Below are 20306 nucleotides of genomic sequence, written 5' to 3' on the forward strand. Positions count from 1 at the left end.
GCACGAGTTTGTTTAACTATTATGGACGCGCAGGAGGCGGCAGCGAAATTTATTAGGCAATTCATTCGCAATTCATCCATTCAGTTGCGACGAGCGGCATTTAGAGCTGCTCTAGCCTCTTCTGTATTTTCTCGGTTTCCCTTACCGTCACTGGGGGCTGGTGCGTCATCACCACTAGCAATCTGGAATTGAGCTCTGAACCCGCGTGGTGACGTGTACCAGGCGCTTCTAGAACACTCTAAGGTCCGTCGTCCTGACTCAGAACCCTCCTTGTGCGCTGGTGGTCCCCTTTTCCGGCGCGTGCTTCGATTTTCTGTACCTCCCAACGCGGCCTTGAAGAATAAAGATTTAAGGCTTTTGTCGTAATAGTGTGCACCATTCCTATATCCAAGTATGAAACCGATTCGCGCAGGGTATCAACCTTGAGTGGACGGGCCATTCGGTTGCTAGACAGAATCGAAGAAACAAAGTTGCCTCAGACAATGAAAGATACGACACATAACCAAGCGGAGGATTTCCGCGCGTTCATAGAAATTGCGCTCATCGGCATTTGAGTGTCAGAATGTTTGATTATCTACTACTTTCTTGCTAGTTTGCCTTCTGGCTGGCACGAGCTCATTTTTACCACTTACGCACCCCGCCGCTTTCTGAAGGAAGCTCAATTCAAATTTTGTTTAAATATTTCTTGGCATGTCAAACCCAACAAACACGACGCAGATACATTGCATTTATTTTTGGTTCTTCCTCTCCAGATTGGGACGAGAAATGAAAGGCAGAAAGCTGCAGTTCGTTCATGGTTCTTGAAGTGCGAACCAGTGGTAAAGACGCGACAAATGGAAGCCGGAAACGCAGCTTCAAAACTCCCGATATTGCTGCCTACAAAACCTGAAAACAAAGCACCTCGCCGGTGCCGCACTGTACGAGTAGCACTTGATAACATCCGTGTGCGAGAAACGAGAGGTGCTTCGGCATTTCGAGCATGTTGCGGCGCGCCTTGGGGAAATTTAGTTTTTGCGATCGCGCTCGCCGTGAGTGTACGCGAATGCAGCGGCCAGTAAATAGGGTGAAGTAGCGTTCCGCCACTGACGGCCCCGTGATGTTCTCCTCTTTGCAGTTCCGCCAGTCTCGGTGAAGATTCTCGGCACGCACCGGTCATTTGAAGTCGACGTCTCGGCCGAGTTTCGCTGCGAAGTGGTCGGTTCGCGGCCCCCGCCGAAGGTGAGTTATGCAGTGTGCAGTGCATCCGTACCCCGTGTAGGAGTATATATATATATATATATATATATATATATATATATATATATATATATATATATATATATATATATATATATATATATATATATATATATATATATATATATATATATATATATATATATATATATATATATATATATATATATATATATATATATCAAAGATGCAATCCTTATTGCCAGTGCATTCGGCTACTTCAAGGTGCGTTATAGTCCCGAATGAGGTGATTGTTTATTTTGTATGATACAGGAATAAAGAAATCAAACTCCGATAACAAATCCGCCGAGATCGGAAGCGGGAATTCGGCGCTCTAACGCACCTTCAAGTAGCGGAATAGCACTGGCAATAAGGACTGCATCTTTGATGTGTATTATTACGGAATCCCTCGTCCTATCCATATATTTCTGTTCTGCAGTATATATATATACAGGGTGATCACAGTTAAGTCAACAGGTGTTTTTTAAAAATAGGCGCTTAGATTTACGCGAAGACGACCTCTACAGTCAGGTTATGCGCCTAGGGGGACACATAAATAGGAGGTAATTATTGATTTCGGAGGCTTAATTATCTAAAATTGATTAATTAACTTTTTAGTGGCAGCTGTAACCAGGCATGTTTGTATTGGAAAGTTAGACGCAATCTTGTTTCTACGCAGCCTCAATTGGCAGAATTCTTCTAGCGCATCCGTAGTCCGAGATATCAAACTGCGAAGCTTATTTGCCGTTCGCATGATTACGCATGCAAGACAGTCTGCACCGGCGCAAAGCTCCTCCCTTCTGTGACGTGCCTGCTGTGTACGGTGTTTAGTTCGACAAAGGGGTGGGGGCACAGGCAAAAGTGATAACTGGCACCCATTCATTCTTGGATGGCGTTATCGCAAACTGCAGTGCTCAGAAACCGCTATCGAAACTCAGAACAAAAGGGAGGAGCTACGCGCTGGTCTTGACATCTAGCATGCGTAATCATGCGAACAGCACTTAAACTTCGCCATTTGATATCTCGGACTACGGATGCGCTAGAAGAATTCTGCCAATTGAAACTGCGTAGAAACACGATTGCGTCTAACTTTCCAATACAAACTAGCCTGGTTACTGCAGCCACTAAAAAGTTAATTAATCAATTCTAGATAATTAAGCCTCCGAAACCGATCATTACCTACTATTTATGTGTCCCCCTGGGCGCATAACCTCCCTGTAGAGGTGGCCTTCGCGTAAATCTAAGCGCCTATTTTTAAAAAAACCTGTCGACTTAACTTTGATCACCCTGTATATATATAGTGTATCAAAATAGGAAGTGAGGGGCTCGTTTAATAAATAAGGGTTGGCAGTCAAGAAATAAGGGTTGGCAAGAGAAATAAGGGTTGACAGTCAAGAAAACCTCGGAAAGCAAAGGGGAGAGTGTGGTAGGTCATTGGAACAGATAAAGAATTTGAAAAGACAGAAAAAAAAATGGGAGAAAAGAAGGCCACCTCGTGGGAACCGAACCAACGACCTCCAGAATACGCGTCTGGTACGTGCGATGACCACTACGCTGCCGGCGGGGCTATTTTCCCCTCCACTTTCTGGGGTATCTATGTCAAGGTATTTTTGTTTCCTGGCTTGTGGGTGGTAGCCAGCGCCACTCGGACTGGAGGTCGTGGGTTCAAACCCCACCCGGCGGGCATTTTTTCTCCACTTTCTTTTGGTCTTTCCAAATTCTTTATTTGTTCCAATGACCTACCACACTCTCCCCTTTGCTTTGCGAGGCTTTCTTGAGTGCCAACCCTTATTTCTCTCTTATTTCAACGAGCCCCTCATTTCCTATTCTGATTCTCTATATGCATAGCGAGGGGCTCTGTTATGGCAGTCTTGGCGCCATAGGGAGCTAAGAGGGAAGAGGGTTCCACAGACACTCAAGTCACGAGGCCCTTGGGTTAAAAAGAACGTCCCCTTCACCCGGATATATGGTATTGTTTTAAAGCAAAGCTTTTTACCTCTACCCCCCAAGGGTTCTTTGGCGACCGTTGGTGACACCAGAAAACTCCAGCGAACAAATAAAAAAATTCACTGGCACCGCCGGGAATCGAACCTGGAACTAATAGACTAACAAAGCGAGAGCCCGTTGTCTTACCGATTTAGCTACGAGCCCACTTTTTTTTTTTTTTTTTAAACAATAACTTTATTTACACATAAATATACACGTCATGCCGAGTGTTACACATGGTTCCGGAGCAGCTCTAACAGTGGATGTGTCGGTTACATGTTTGGGGGGTAAGATGACAACGAACGTGAAACCAAGAGTAGAAAAAAAATAAAAATAAAAAATAAAAAATAAAAATAAAAAGGGCACAGAGACACGAAAACAAAAATACAAGGACAATGAAAACAGCAACACAGGCTCTACAAAAACAAAGGCTGAAGGAATTGTGTGCGTTCTATTGGCCGGCGCTATCTCTCCTGTTTCTCAAGGGGACTTGGTCAACGTAGATACGCTGGCCCGTTAAACGCTCCAGCCCCCCCCCCCCCCCCCCCTTTTTTTTTCTTTTAATGGCTTAGGCGTTTCCCTGCCTGCGCCTTTCCTCATTTGTTTTGTAGCGCTTCAGCGCATGGCTGCCTCGGGCGAGCTTCCTTCGCAGTTCCAGGTCGCAGTCAGATGTGCCCAATGCGCTGACCGTCCATTGGACCTCCCGCAGAAAGTGTCGCCATGCGGGTTGTGGGCGGAGGGCGCACTCCACTGCTTCTACCCTCGCTTTCCAGAGGGCGTGTAGTCCGATGGCTAGGACACAATCACGGAAAGCGGGGTGCTCTGTGTCCACGCACAGGAACTTGAGGCCCGGCCAAGTGATGTTCCACGACGTTCTGAAGCACGATTGTATTTCGTGCCAGAAATACATCGCCGTGTTGCAGTCAAGGAATGCGTGTTCTGCGGTTTCCGGTTTGCCACACAGGAGGCATCCGGCGCCCCAGGGGAGGAAGAAGCCCCGCTCCTGCTGACGCGCCATGACTGGTAACAATGCCGCGTGGAAACGGAAGAAAAAATCTTTTGTGCCGACTGGGATGGGGGATTGCCTGACCCGCTTGAGCACATCGCCTCCACCCTGAGGGACCGGTGGCTGACGGTACAGGGGTGGTGGCAGTGTCTGAGCAACTAGGTCCCAGTATAACTTTCGCGGCTTCACAGCGAGCAGGTATTCCCAAGAAAAACACGTCTGAAGTGAAGCCACCGCGCTGGCTATCTCCCTGTAGAACCCGGTGATGCGAGAGCCATGATCGACAGGCGCTGATGTGGCAAGCCACGGCCGCAAGTGAAAGGAGCCTAGGCTTTGGATGGCCGCCTGAAGAAACGGGTCGACCTGGTCGCGGAAGAAAAGGAAGCGCTGGACTACGAGCTTGAGTTGTGCGTTTATCAGTCCAATTCCACCCCCCTCCACGCTCCAGAAGAGATTGGTACGGCGCATGGGCTCGTATTGCGACCGCCAAACGAACACTGCCCACGACCGGTGTAGCCTCTGTATCGAGCCGGCATCGATGGTGGTAATGCGCGCTGCGTACAGAATTGCGGGGTAGGCTACCATGTTGCACAAGAGGGCCCTTGCGTAAATGGATATGTTACGGTTCCTCCAGGGGTGAAGCTTCCATTCGGCCGCGTCAACTTTTGATTTCCATCGAGGCGCCACCGCCTGGCCCACTCCGATCTTTACCCCTAGATATGTCTCAACGCGGTCCGACCACCGCATGTTGAAAAACTTGCGCGGCTTTCTTTCCCAGCACCCCAACCAGGCTCCCTCGGATTTTTCAAGGTTGAGCTCTGCACCGGAGAAACCGCAGAACTGATGTGCCAGTCGGAGTACTTCTCCGGCTTGGGCAGCTGTTGTGCAGATAAGGGCAACGTCGTCGGCATATGCCAACACTCGGAGTTCCCGTCCGCCCATAACGAGTCCTTCGATTTTGGTGGACGCAGCCACCATGCGACACAGCGGCTCCAGGTAAAGAGCAAAAAGTAGTGGAGACATTGGACAGCCCTGGCGGACAGAGTTTTGTACCATGATGGGGGTTCCTACTTGCCCATTAACGATTATGCTCGTCGAGATTTGAGTGTAGCATATCTGGATCCACTCCATCATGGTGTCTCCAACTCCGCAGTGTCTGAGGAGTGTGAACAGGAAAGGCCGTTGTACCCTGTCGAATGCCTTCCTAAGGTCGAGCTGTAGCACAGCCAGTGGTGCTAGCCCTAGCTCTCCCGCCTCACAAGCGGTCCTCATCCAGTGAAGGTTGGAATTTATTGTTCGCCCTTTGAAGCCGCAAGTCTGGTGTGGGCCCACCACCGTACTAAGGGCCGTTTCGAGTCGATGAGCCAGTATCCGAGCCAGGATTTTGTAGTCTGACGACAAAAGGGAAATCGGGCGGAAATCGGATGTGCTTGGAATTGGACCGGATTGTGGTGTTTTGGGCAGGAGGACCAGGTGGCTATTTCGCATGGAAGGAGGAAGTAGCTTTTTGTGCATTGTGTCCTCGAAAACTGAGGCGAGTACCGGACTTAATACTTTTTGAAAAGTCATGTAAAATTCTGAGACGATCCCGTCTGGACCTGGGGACTTGTTTCTGGGAAGCTGTTTAATTACGGATTCTACCTCCGCTGCAGTTATTGGAGAGTTAATTAAATCTCTCAAATCCTCCGATACCTTTGGGAGCTCGCTAAGGACTTCCTCGGGGACGGGGTCCAAACCGGTCTGCAAATTAAACAGGCTGGAGTAAAAGTCCTCAAAGGCGCTTGCCACTTCACGCGGTCCCCGCGCGAGCTGCCCTTGGTGTTGAACCTCGGTGATGTTTTTCCGCGTAGCGTTCTCTCTCTCGAGCGTGCGGAAGATTTTCGAGGGCTGTGCCTCCTGCTCAACTCTCTGCTCCCTGCTGCGGACCAAGGCACCCCAGTAGCGATGTTCCAGTTCGCTGAAAAGCTCTTTTTTAGTTACGCGGATGTCATCGCGAAATTCCCCAGGCCTCTCTTCATCCGCCTCGATGAGGTCTGCCAAGACTGGGAAGACAGGTGGTGTACTCACCAAGCACATCTACGGGTTTACCGCCTGCATTCTCGCTGAATGCCAAATGAAAGCGTCACGCGACCACTCACGCCCGTCTAGCGGCCCTGTGCGCACCTTGCTCATGTGTTAAGAGTTACAAAAATTAAAGGAAGCTCACACCAAAGCATGACATCTCACTTCTTGTACGCCAATGTGCTAAAGCCTGTGGCCTCCAGTGTCCACGTAAACAATCACAGCTCCTTGTCGTCCGCCCTCACGCCAAACCAAGGAATACATTCAAATACTCCTTGATGGCCAGGCCATCACTCCAAGCCCCAGCATCAAGATCCTGAGCCTACATCTCGAGGCTAACACCAACAGTGACGTCTCCTTGAAGCGCCTCAAAAACAGAATTAATCAAATCATACACATGATCACGCGAGTTTCCACCAATAAGCGAGGCCTAAAGGAATCCGGTACCTTTCGAATAATTGAAGCTTTTGTCCTCTCGAGAGTCACTTACGTCAACACCCTGTCTTCTTCTCGACAATAAAGACATAGAAATGCTTTATATAATGATTAGAGAGGCGGTCGAGCAGGCCATTGGTCTTTTCATGAGTTCGTCCACACAGAGGCTGCTTAGCACGGGGCTCCACAACACGGTGGAGGCCATCTTTCTAACCAGAAGGTCCGACTCAGAACTGCGGTGGGTAACCGCATCCTTCACCAGATTGGCTGGGCAGCCCAGAATGTCACTCCGTTTGACGTACTCCCAGTTTCTTGGCGACTAAAACTGGAGATGCTCCCTTTGCTTAGAACAATGAACCCCTCACATGACGAGGGTCACCAAAAAGCACGAGCTCAAGCACGGGCTAAACACCACCCTCGGTGGGGATCATGCAGTTATCTACACAGACGCCTCCAAACATCGAGGGCAGCAATACGCCATCACCATGGCTACCTTCAGAACCAACCTCCTTGCGTGTGCCTCTCTCAGGACGCAAGAAATGACGGCAGCAGAAGAGGCAGCCATCACCTTGGCTCTCGCTCAACCAGGGGTTCGGAGGGTAGTCACCGATTCCCAGCAAGCCCACTGCAATTACCAGTCGGGTTGGGTGTCCTGACCTGCACTGCGCGTGCTAAAAAACCACTCCCCAAGCGGTTCCATTCAGCTCATCTGGACACCCCCTCACGCTTCAATGGAGGGCAACAAATACGCAAGCCTGCGCTTTTACCTCCCGTGTTAAGGAGCTGCACGAGGACAGTCACCCGCTTGTCACGTTCAGGGAAATAACCCAGCATTATTGCCTTCTGAGACAGACCGTACCTTCGCCTTACCCTGACATTACCAGCGAACAACAAACTACCCTACGGCTCATATAATCCGGGCTCCTCCCCACAGCCTACGCGTCTTCACTTAATGTATTCGCATCGCTACGACGCTGAATGTACATTTTGCTCAGAAGTAGGAACACTCCGCCCCGTAATCGGGGTGTGCGACTTTAGCCCTGAGCACCCTCCTCTCTTTCCGTCAACTACCCAACAAGAGCAATGGGAGATGCTGCTGTCCAGGCCCTCTCTACCTACCCAGCTTCAGCGGGTGGACAGAACACAGGCCGCACGGACTGCATATGGGCCCCACAGAAGAAGGAATCACTCCCCAGGGCTGCACTCTGGGCCGTTCAGAAATCTGAACAGAAGTATTTCTTCCTCCTCCTGCTCCTTCTCTGCCGCAAATCACGTCGCCTCCGTCCGTGGCGCAGAGACAGAGAAGTCAGATCGTCTAACACCGGGTTGGAGCTTACTTTAATTTTATAAAAAAAGTTTCCACTCTTGTGCTACACCAATAAAACTCAACCAAACACCGTTCATGCATCATGCACTGATTTAACCTTACCAAGAATATCTCTTTGAAGTAATAAATGGTGTGGTTAAGTGCGTTTCACTTCTCTCTGGTTTTGCTATTTGTAGAGCGATGTGAGTGAATTTAAGTGACGTCGCACGGGTAATCGTTATGGGTGCCGTTTGCAGCTTTGCTTTCCAACCACATTCACGGGGTGAATTGGCGCGATTTTTTTTTTTTTGACTAACCGCGGAGGGGATGAAAAATTTATCCCAGTCCAGGATGTGAATCCCACAGGGCCACCGCTTCAGAGAGGTCGCTGTATTAATAGAGCTTTTTTCTTTCAACAAGCGAAGTTTCCGAAAGGAAACACATTTCCTTGTAGCGGTACGGCTGCATTTCAGGTGGATATCAAATTTTATATTGCAAAAATGTACCTTTCGAAATGTTTGCTCAATCTAGTCAAATAACACCTGTCCCTCACTCTGAGTTGTGAATCAATTCGCTGTCACGCTACAAACGATAAGCCTGCTGGTTAGTTCAGTTGGTGGAGCGACTGTCCCGCTTACGCGGTGGCCCTCGGTTCGAATTCTGAAGGAGGGCTTTCTGCCTGTATAGCTTTCCTTTAAGAAGCTACGGCCACGATTAAGGTGGATGTCAAGTTTCGGTTGTCATATATTGTTGTTTTATAGTTGTTTTATTTTTGTATCTTTTATTGTCAAAGCCTTTGAAGTGAGTGAGTGAGTGAGTGAGTGAGTGAGTGAGTGAGTGAGTGAGTGAGTGAGTGAGTGAGTGAGTGAGTGAGTGAGTGAGTGAGTGAGTGAGTGAGTGAGTGAGTGAGTGAGTGAGTGAGTGAGTGAGTGAGTGAGTGAGTGAGTGAGTGAGTGAGTGAGTGAGTGAGTGAGTGAGTGAGTGAGTGAGTGAGTGAGTGAGTGAGTGAGTGAGTGAGTGAATCACGCACATTCTAGACTATCCTTGCTGGTAATGCCAGCTGTTTATTAATTCGCAAGCGTGTGTTATAAGAGGTTAGGGATATTGTCAAGATTATGATTAAATATTTAATAAGCCCTTCGTGTCTGAACAGGAGCGCGTGTAACTAAGTCCCAAAAAGTCTAAAGATCAATGACACCGGTGATGGCATATTTACAGCTCGGCCTTGTAGCACCTAGCCATCACGCCAAGTCAGTCAGGATGTCAGACGTACCACGCCTCGTTACATAAAGGTACTGAAGACGGCACTGCTAGGGGTCCTCTGATTCCCTATTTTATCGCTCACAGCGGTAAGAGCACAGCGCATTTGAAGCTCCTGAAACTAGATGTCTAGGGAGCGTCTGGGAACAGGCCTCGGCAAATACCGTCGTAGATGACTTGCAGCACATTCCTTAGATAATCAGCGCCCGTGAAGCACTGAATAAGTTCCCGGGGGACCAAGTTTCTGGGGAAAAAAAAATACTTCACTGCCATTTTCAGCGTAAGAGAAGGCAAACGAGTGCGGCCGTGCTACAAGAACGAGTTAACTGAAAAGATTGAGATTTCATCGCCTCCGTGTACCCTACAAGGGGGATACGATGGGTTCGCCAGAGTGAGCTTTTCGAGCTGGGACAACAGCTATTTCACGCGACGCCGCTCGACACATTCGCGAAGCGATTCGGGGGGCACAGTTTCCCAACGTAGTCGAAATTCCGCAATCAAACTGTGTGCGCTCTCCGCGGTCTCTGTTGCGACGGTAGGCTCTCCGAAATTGCTTCGCTGGTGGCGGAAATGAGCTTCCGGGCGCGCAAGGCCTGCGGGCCTTTTCAGGCGTAACCCTGTGTTCCGAGAGCCGAAGAAATTCCATACTGCGGCAATCGTGGCGTTATTACAAGCTTATAAACAAAGTACTAAACTACCGTGGCCACAAACGTAGTGGAATAAGAAATTTCAAATTTAGTACCTGCGCGTATGAGAGATGGGATATCGGACGGACGGCCGGACGGACGGACGGATGGACGGATAGACGGATGAACGGATGGACGGACGGACGGATGGGCGGATGGATGGATGGACGGATGGATGGATGGATGGATGGATGGATGGATGGATGGATGGATGGATGGATGGATGGATGGATGGATGGATGGATGGATGGATGGATGGATGGATGAACGGACGGGCGGACGGACGGACGGACGGACGGAGATTGTTGTGCCGTTTTCGATAACGCATTGTCGTTTAAACCGATGGTTGTAGAGATATGACGTGTTTGTGTTAACCTGGCTCCGCTCTGGCTCTCGGCTGGAACGCATCTAAGTGAACGTATCCAATGAGCGAACAGAGTGAACAGATTCATTGAAGGGTAGATTCATTCTGAGAATAATTTTTTATCTGTCGAGGAGAGGCTTATGTAATGGGTCTTGCTCCATGAAAGGCATCCCTAGACCGGAATTCCTTGGCTTCGACTGGCTGTCCCGGCCCGGGTCCCCAGGTTGAGCTTGGAAACCGGGTTTGGGCTGGGCAGGGAAGTCCTCCGCTGCTCGAAAGGGGGATTGAGACGTGGGAGCAGATCTTGGGTGCGTTGGCATGCCCATACCATGTGGTAAAGCGAAGAATACTTAGGGCAGTAAGAGCAAAAGGAAGGTTGTTAAGCGGGAACGTATGGTGGAGACGGGTGGGATTCAAGTAGGTGTTCGTCCGGAGTCACAGCGAAATTGTAGCTTCCTCTCGGGAGAGGCGGTGGTGGCAGGGTGCAGTGAGATTTCCTGTAATGGGCGAGCATCTCTCTCTAACCAGTAATTGGATTCGGTTGGTCTTGTGTCGATGGAGAAGGACCAACCGGCGTCAAGTGCCCGGTGTGCTAAATCACGAGACTCGGAGTGGGTCGCTTCGTTGCCGGGGATAACAGCGTGTAAATGCGCCTAGGCAATGCGGATATGAGGAGAAGTCGAACATTCTTTGAGGGTGCGTAGGGATGTTAAAGAGATGCGGCCAATCTGGTAATTAGGGCAGGCTGTCTGTGAATCGCTAAGTGTAGTGACTGATGAACTAAATGTTTTAGGATGAGGATCTCTCTTTTCATCAAGTGTCCCTCAAAAATCCTGGTATAGTGAACGTATATTTTAAACTGCAGATAAATGGTAACAATAAGAACAGAAATGTGTGTTAATAAATTAAACGTACCATCTAGGTCGCACATAGCTTAGCTTTACGCGAAAAATTGGGCAGCTAAGACCCAATTAAATTCTCATTCCCCAATGAACGATGCTGATAGCTGAGAAAGTTCCGGTCGAGGTAGCCTATTTCGAAGTTCGCTCTTGATTCAACATTGTTACGCAATCTGCAGGAAAGCCAAAAAGACCCAGTTGACGGTATTCCATCTGCCGTTGCGTTTTTTGTCTGTGATGATTGCTATTAACTGCATCAGAGAATGATAGATTGCGATACGGTAGCATAGCTATGAAGGTGCGCGAAAGGACATGACGCATCGCCACACTTGCTCCTGTTTTCCTTTAAAGGAAAACATCTTTACTGCAGCTATTTCGTAACCCACTCATAGTGCCATTTCTAAATATCTTTGGAGCTCTCCGGTGCCTCGCGCCGCAACGAGACTCTATAACACCCATGCAGTGGGGCGTTGAGGCACTTGGTCATGCTTTCACCATTTTTATGCGAAAGCTTTGGATGACTCGGTAAGCAAAATATCCGGCACGGGGGCCAAGAGCTGGCACACAAAATGGTCCAGGGCGCGAACGAAATAGCCGTAAAGTAACTGAGTTGATAAGAAAATTGCGTCAATTTGTGCTTGCATGGGAATCGAACCCAGGACCCCCGGAATGAGAGGCGAGCACGGTTTCCCAACAGTACGTCAGCTGCAAAAGCAAGGCTTAGCTCAAAAGAAATTTTACATTCCCAAGAAAGTGTTGATTCACAATTGTTTTATAGGCAGTGGACCTATTCGCAGGGAAGTGGTTGCGCCTAAACCAAGAATATCTAACTCTGCGAAATGTAGTCATAGAATCTTAGTCGGGGTATTTATACAATAAAAAAATCGAAAAAAATGCAATATACGAACAATATGGAGCGTTAAACCGGGTACCTTATATCCCGTAGCAAGATAAACAGCAAACTTTGCTTATCTTATCCCCCTGGCGGTGCGGGGAATCCAACAGGATTTCTTTTAAGAACGGGGGATCCATGCACGTGAGCTGCGAAAACACTGAGGTGTTTGTCGACGATCTGGCTAAGCAAAACAGTTGTCGCGTCGCATTGAACGTCGCTCCTCACAGCACTGAACGTTAGAAATGAGAGCCGCGTTAGGCGTTTCATCAGCTAAGGTTGTTCGGCTTACTGAATTTCGCAAGGGTGACCGCAGAGGCATGTTTGTGTGACCTACAACATTTCTTAATATACGGAGTTGGCCTGCTTCTGATGCTGCACTACCTAGAGGTAATATTCTTTAGAACCAGACTTATACTTGCTTGATGCTTGAGGGCCTAACCCTCCTTTCCCCGAGTTCTGTTCACGCCGCAGGCAAAAAACTTACTATGACGCCAATAAGAACTCTAATGTAACTTTAAAAAGGGCGCGAGTAACACGACAAATGGCCGCAAATACCGCACATAAAGGTAGCTTGCGTTCAGTACAATTTGTTCACTTACTATTGTTGTTTATCCCCATATATCCTCCTGGGGCCTGAGGCATGACGTAGTAAAAAAAGTTCCTTTTTTCTTCAGTGATTGAATTTATCAGAATGCAGAGACAATTCTGATGCCATTCTTTATTTTCTATGACGTTTCGTTGAAAAGTTATCAGATGTGCAATATATTGCACACTGGGAGTAAGAAACGCGTGCGTGCGCGTGTGTGTGTGTGTCTGTGTGTGTGCGCGTGCGTGTGCACGCCCGTGCGGGTGTGTGTGAGTGTCGGCTATGGAAAGCCCTTCCTTTTCTTGACATCATTAGAAACGCTTGCTCACTCTGCCGCGCTCACCAAACATATTCTTTGAGGAGCCAGTTATTCCCTTCGCCCATAAGATCCCAGTCAAGCAGCTCGTTCCCGGGAATCCCAACCCGACAGGCCTGAAGAACTTATCTTGGCATGCTGTCAACGCCTTGTCTTAGATTTTGAAAGCTTTCAGGGGAAAGGAAGCCTCGGAACAAAGAAACAACACGGAATCGGCGCTGCTTGTCCCCATTTGCCGCAATCCCCTCAAGAATTTCGAGGGAAAAGGCATCGGCGTCGTCGAAATGAATTTTATTATTTATTTGCGTCACATAAACCCTAATTTCAATACAAAGGAAACGCAAATCAAAATGATGGGTTCTCCCAATCGTAGTCACAAAAAGTCAACATTGTCAGGACGTGCAACCCGTTGCACATCAGTTTACGTGCAAACAGTTGCACATCAGTTTACTGGTGAAATAAAAGGAAAAAAAAAATAAGTCAGAAAAAGTGGTGGTGAAAGAGACCTTAGTTTTTCATGAGCTCGTAAAACGAAATTCAAGAGCACCACGGCATTTTTAAATACAGGAAAAAGATTTTCCTTGGTGGCGTCGATAAAAACCTCCGGACTGAAAAACGCCGTTTTTCTTTGTTAGAATGAGCGCCACCTCTCTACTGCAGTTGCATGAAACCCCAACAGATAGCACCGCCAGTCGCTACCTTAGCTTGGAGAGACTGTTTCGGTTTAGCTTGCAGCCCATTTTGTTTACGGAGCTCTAAAATCTGACTGTGCAATACGTTTCACGCAAGGTCTTTGGAGATTATAACCGGCTGGCGTGCTGGAACGGGACTGCATGAACAGCGCTGAGGGTGAGAGGGCAAACATATAAGTGGTCACCTTCTGTTCACCTGTTAAACCTTCTCCTTGCGCTCAACTCTCTTCGTCTGCAAAACCCTGGCATAAATCCGTTGTTTTGAAGCCCACTTATTAAAGGCAAACTTCCCGAGTGTTAGGGTTAGGAACACGCATTCACGTTGACAGCATGTGCTTGAGCAGCCAGTCCCACTTCCTACAACTGTGCTGAACGACCCATGGCGCTACGCAGGTGTCGTGGTGGCTCGACGACCAGCGGCTGGACCCATACCTGACAGAGGAGAAGGCCAACTTGACGGGCACGTCGCTTCTGCTCGTGCTGACTGCGCAGACCGACAAGGCGACCCTCACGTGTCGCGCGCTCAACACGCGGCTGCCCGGGGAAGTGTGGGAGGACACGCTCATGCTCAACGTCTACCGTGAGTCGCCCCTCTCCTTCCATTTGATTGCGTGACCAACAGGTGGCCCGTGTCAGAAGAAATGTATGTCCGCCGTCGACCCGCGGTCAGAAAGCTATAGAAGAGCAGAGAAAGACACGGCGGGTGCGGAAAGAGGTGAAGTGTCAGTTGCAAAGGTGGCAACGGTGGCGATGCCTTCGCGCAGCTGCCGGCCCGGTTGCTCGAGAAGCAGCGGCTCCTCGCTACCTGACGCGAGAGTTGCTTCCCCGTCCCAGCGTAAATGGGGTATGAAGCGATTGTAGGGCCGAGTGGGCACAAAGTAGAAAGGATTTGAAATGTCGGCAACTGAATTCTGATATTGGTAAACAACGAAAGGCGCCACTGGACCTTAATGCTGTTGCTAAAGTTAGCAAGCGTAACTACTCAGCCAGTTACAATGAAAGGCACGGTTTTCACGGTGTGCGAATGGGGTGCGAGACACGTCGTGCTGTGTGCTTGTGAAGCCGCAGCAAGGCGCGCGCAACAGATTGAGCTTCAAGTTTGCGAGGGAAAGGGATTACATTATCTCGCATTAGGAAAATCCACCAGTTTGTCTTCCTATAATTTTTTTTGCGGGCATGCCACCATCATCAGGCTAAAAGATGTCACGACCCTGGCGTTGACGGGTCCCTCCACTCCCGCTGCAGGGACGTCAACTTATTCAACTTATTCAACTTATTCTTACTTATTCTAACCACTTCTAACGCGTGCGTTTTGCTGCACTGGAAACGCGGAGACAAACGTAGAATTGTGGTGTCACGCAGAGGTACGATGAGGCACACGTGACCGGTCTGTACCAACATCGAGTCCATAAAAACGCTGCTTCGCTTCAAATCGACTGTTAACGTCATCGGCCTCCGGGGGCCTTTAAAATGACGTTTTTTTTATTTTCTTCCGCGTCAGCGACCAGACTCGCAGCTGCGATGGATGACGACCAACGGACAACGGCCCCCTGGCCATTAGCGTGGCCATTCACGTTACGTAAAACGAGCGCTTTATCCAAGCGTATTTCGGTGCAAGCCCCACTGACGGGTGCTGGGGAAAGGTTAAAAATTGAATAAAAGAAACGCAAGAGCCACTGTCACAGTCATTGTTGCAGGTGCGCGCGCCTAAAACGGTTTCACATGCGCCTGGATGGACACGTTCTTGATCGCCGCTTGCCTTCCGTAAAAGACCGCCAAAGAAAAGACGAACGCGTGTCGTTCAAAATCAGACTCCGTTTAACTCGTGATTACCGTTCGCATTACAGTATATGATTACCTGCTGGAACACGCGACCGAAGAGATATTTCGCGAATGATGTTTGGCGCGTGTACGCCTCTCTTCCGGACCCCCATTCTTCGACGGAGCCGGTAGTCAGAGAAGGAGGCGAGTCCTCCGAGCAGGCAGCTTGAGGATTACAAACGACCAAACCCAATACGAACTTAAGTCTTAGTAAGCTTTTTCATGTCTAGGAGGAGGAGGAGGAGGAATGCCTTTAATGAATGAAGAGAAGTCAGCCTGGCAGTGAGCTTGGCTTCCTACTCCACAAGAACATGAGATGTGCGAAAGTGAAGGGAAACGAAGACACAAAAACGCATACAGACACTACAAAAGCAAATAAGCACACAAACTGACAAATGCAGGATCACGCACACGGCGCACAAACAGAAGTGAAGTTAAGGCACACATTCACAGAGCTTCATGTCTAGATATGTTCAAAGCACGTTTCACGTCCGCATGCCACGACCATGGGCATGCGTAGGCCACCGTAAGCTAAATGCAGGGAAATAACCCGCGGGTGCCAGGAATGAATAACTTTCTGAAAATATGTCTGTTTTTCACAGTCACGGGTTCAAGCAGTGCTGCCGTAACTTTATGTTAAATTAAAAAAGACAGAGAGAGAGCTCTCTATTAGATGAAAGCAGAGAGGTTTGCCGGCATTTTCCCGCCTACATGCTACTCTGCGGGGATGGAGAGATGGGAGTAAAGGCCCTAAAAGAAGTAGGGCAGAAGATAGCGAAAAAGGAAGAGATTAAAAGAAAAAGTGAACACGAAGCTTTGCGTGGTGACGTAAAAGTCCACACGATCTCACAGGTAAAGTTCTAAATTGTCTCTGCGACGCGGATTCCGTGTAAATAGTCAAATAAGGCCACCAACACTTTCTGGAACGATGGAGAGGGCCAGGGTTTAATGAGACCTTTCAAAGATATAGATGCTTTGTTGAGGCACTCAACCTTTTCTGCGAGGTGATTTCTTTCTTGGATGTATGCCGGACACTCTAGAAGGACGTGCTCTACTGTTTCGGGCAATCCACAATTATCGCAGCTGGGATTTGCCGTTAGACCGAGGCGAAGGCGGTTAGAGTTCGTGAGCGCTGCGTTGAGACGCAACCGGTGGTAAAGAGTTTCAAGCTTACGTGGAATCCGTAGCCTCGTTCTGAGTCCAGGGTCCTTATGGTGCAGGAAAGGGTGCCGAGTTTCAGGACAAGACCAGAGGCCGTTTCACTCCTCTGCGGCCTCGCGCTGCGGCCTCGTGTTTTGGGAAAAAAGTTGCAGCAAATAGAAACCATGCGTGACCCAATTCGTGTTATTTCGCTCGGTTCACCCACTTTTTGTAAGCGGATGTAAGTGAATAAGTAATCCGTAATTAAGGAACGAACTTGTTATTCCAAATGAGATTGAAAGCGCTAAGTCTTCACTATACTGTATACTGCATTCGATATTCAAATGTTGCACTCCCTCGTGAGTATATACTTTGACCAATTAGCATTACTTTATGTTCTAATCGCTTCGAAGCGATGCATTTGTATTTAACTTAAGTTTAATGCTTCCACAGTCAGCTCTACACGAGGATCACTGTCTTTGATACACACGGTGTGAGCAAAAAAAAGATTCGCACGCACATACTCCCAGTAAGAAGTTGGAAAAGGTTTGTCTAAGCCCGTTTGATAAGAGCTACGGGCTGCTGCCAGCACTTTCTCCTCATCTGTACAAAATCATCCGCATTACCTCTCGGGCTCTCCGGTAAGCGCTTCGTCTTTATCTCGATTATACTTATCCGCTCGGTGTGCGTACACTGCTCCTTCGATCGTACCGATGAAAGGTCTGCGTGCGTGTGTGTATGTGTGTGTACGATTACATGTTTGTGTGCGCACGTGTGTGCGTGTTTGTATGTGTGTATGTGCCCGTGTGTGTGCGTGCGTGTTGATTGAATGATTATAAGGTTTAACGCGCCGGCGCTACACAGGGGACGTGGCGCGCCATAAGGGAGGGCTCCGGAATAATTTTGTCCACCTGGGGATTTTTAACCGGCGCCCGAATCAAGAACACACGGGCGTCTTCGCTTTTCGGCTCCACCGGGAAGGCGGCCGTCGCGGCTGGGAATCGAACCCACGTCCTTGTGCTCAGCAGCACAACGCCTTTGTGTGTGCGTGCGTGTGCGCATGGGCCTCATACATATCAAATTGTTCAGCAACTAGAAAACATTAGCCATATTCGAGAGAAAAAAATATCACATCAGTGGCAGTAGCACCGTTCTCTGATTTACAAATAGCCACTGGATAGATGTTTGTGGTAGCTAATAAAAAACCGTCGAAAATGGAGTTGACGAGATTTGAGCCGCAAGTAAACAGTACAAAATGATGTCTTTGAAATCTCTCCCAAGAACAATCGAAAGCAAAAGGTCCCAACAGATGGCGCCCGAGCAGTGTAAACTCGTAAAGAATGGAATCAACTTCAACTGCATTCTTTAAGAGGGGACGAGAAAACCACATGAACAGCGTGAGAGTTTGGAGGGAAGATAGGAGATAAAATTTTCAGGGAATCAAGCAGGTAAGTGTCCTTTTTTTTTCTGTTCCTTCGTAAGATTTTGCCTTTCGCTGAGCTCTTTCGTACGTCGTCTTTTCCTGTGCGAATCCCCCTGCTTGTGTCTTACTTAATATGTACTTCTCTTTTCTGTTGCCGCAGCTCAACGAGATAAGCATTCTCCAATTCGGAAACTAACTTGTTATGCCAAATCGGATTAGAATCTTTAAGTCTTTAGAATACAGAATTTGAAATTCAGATGGGGAGCTTACTCGCATTTTCGAACGTCGCCTAATTATTCTTGCTTCAATTCATGGGTTCAGTGCCTTGCATTTGTAAGAAATTGGATTTTAATGCCTTCAACATAGTACGTGCCTATTTATCTTCCTACGGCTGTAGTGGTCGCACGAAGATTGCTCAACGCACATCGGCTCGGTGAAATGAACGGGATTCAACAAATCAGTATTAAACGTACCCATATATATGTTATATGGCGTTATTTTACGTACCCGTGATTACGACCCCATCTAAATATATGTGCTCACATTTCTAGGAAATTGGGTAGCCATTTTATAAAAAAGATAAGTGGCCTTCAGCAAAAATTCACCGGCGATTTCAACTTAGCAGAAGAACTGGAAATCTCTCCAGTTGTGTGTAGTTGGTAACCACAACTTTTCATGAAACCTCTACTGATGGCTTCCGCCTTTCTGGCACCTGGCAATACCATCCATTAAAAGCGATACTGAACAAGAAGCAGGGCTTCAACTACCGCTTCATCCTTGAGAGATAACTTTTCGCACCACTGAGATGTTGCAAGCATGAAGCGTGAAATGGATGGTACGTGGCCAAAAGCTGAAAATCGTTTGTGTCTCTGCCAAAGTATTTTGTTCAGTGCTCCTTGAAACGTCAGCTCGATTTTCGCTCGCTGCGAGAACGGCAAGTTTCGGGCGTAACTCCAACAAGTTATTCCGCGAAATAGTCGCTGGGATTCGTTCAGCACCTGCGACTGGCTCATTGCCTTCGTCAAAAACTTGTTATAAGCCATGGTAACTATCAGAAGCTTGCCTACAAAGAAAGCAGTATGAAATAGTCGTTACCTTAGTCTCCTTATTTTGTTTCACCCCGTGTTCTTTGTCAGTGTTTTGCACGCAGAAATCTGTATTTGCGACTGTTTAACTCTCATGTTAAAGAAATGGCACCGATAAAACTCTAAACAATCTTCACACAGAACACCTTATATTGCTTAGAAGCCAATGTTCTAAAGCAAGTGGATGGGCCACCGCAAAGAGATGTCGATAAGTAGCGCGGCTCAATTTGCCCCTGCTTTTCTGAACATCAATTTTTTTTAAGGTCGAGTGGCTTTTCAAATCTATATCTACACGAGGGCGCCGACAGCAACGCAGAAACATTCTCGGTTGGCGTACTGGCGTGACCAGCGATAAAAAGCAAGCTGTAAGGTGCGTGTGGCCCGCACCTTACAGCCAGATAACAAGTGACGCGCCTCATGATAGGTGCCCCGATATGTGTGGGGTGCACATTAGAGTGGCACTGGTAGTGCGACTGACGAAAGTTTGCCACCTTGAGCCAAAGTGGTTTTTAACAAGCGCATTTCTCCAAGCCAAACCAAGAAAACAAATTCTTCCTCGTAGCGTCAGTTCGACCTTCAAGATCTGCGAAGGTCACGCCAGCGCATCGGGGGGTTGCGCAGTGTAACCGTATAACTAACTACCTGATTGTTCTAAGGGCAGGTTTGAGGAGGAGAGGGTAGCGGAAAAGAGTGAAAGAGCGTGCCATCAAGGAAAGCCTAGGAATGTAACTGTACATTTCTTGTCCTTATAAGGATTTTGTTTATTTTCATTTTATAATGTTGTTATTATTATTTGTAGTTTTTATTGTTTTTACTGACTGCCCTTTCTTACTTCTGTTTATTTGTCAGCTTCTTATGTATTTCAGCGCCACCTATTTTTCTTTCTCTCAGTGTGCCAACACGAAGGCTTCGGCTCTTCCTGGGCACTTTAATAAACATTGATTGATTGGCCAGATTTAGGGGAAATCCCCAAAGTGGAATAAGTTTCTGCAAAGGAAAGTTTGACATCTACCTGAACGCAGCCGTAAGGATACAAAGGAAAGCTATACGGCTTCCTCAGAAACTTCGCCGTTGAAAAAAAATCCTGGACTAGAACAAATTTTTCTTCA

At 48.0% G+C, this 20306-nt stretch overlaps 1 protein-coding gene across 1 annotated transcript in view; it reads left to right on the forward strand.

Moving 5' to 3' along the window:
* LOC144169621 (hemicentin-2-like) overlaps nucleotides 1-20306 on the forward strand; it is a 383844-nt gene that overhangs the window by 256899 nt on the left and 106639 nt on the right. The window contains exons 5-6 of the mRNA XM_077698874.1: nucleotides 1115-1218; nucleotides 14122-14308. Coding sequence (XP_077555000.1) covers nucleotides 1115-1218; nucleotides 14122-14308 — 291 coding nt within the window. The remainder of the gene's footprint in view (nucleotides 1-1114; nucleotides 1219-14121; nucleotides 14309-20306) is intronic.

Source organism: Haemaphysalis longicornis, unplaced genomic scaffold (assembly GCF_048455015.1).
Source record: "Haemaphysalis longicornis isolate Haplotype H1 unplaced genomic scaffold, Haemaphysalis longicornis Haplotype H1 scaffold_2, whole genome shotgun sequence".
Taxonomy (NCBI): Eukaryota; Metazoa; Arthropoda; class Arachnida; order Ixodida; family Ixodidae; genus Haemaphysalis; species Haemaphysalis longicornis.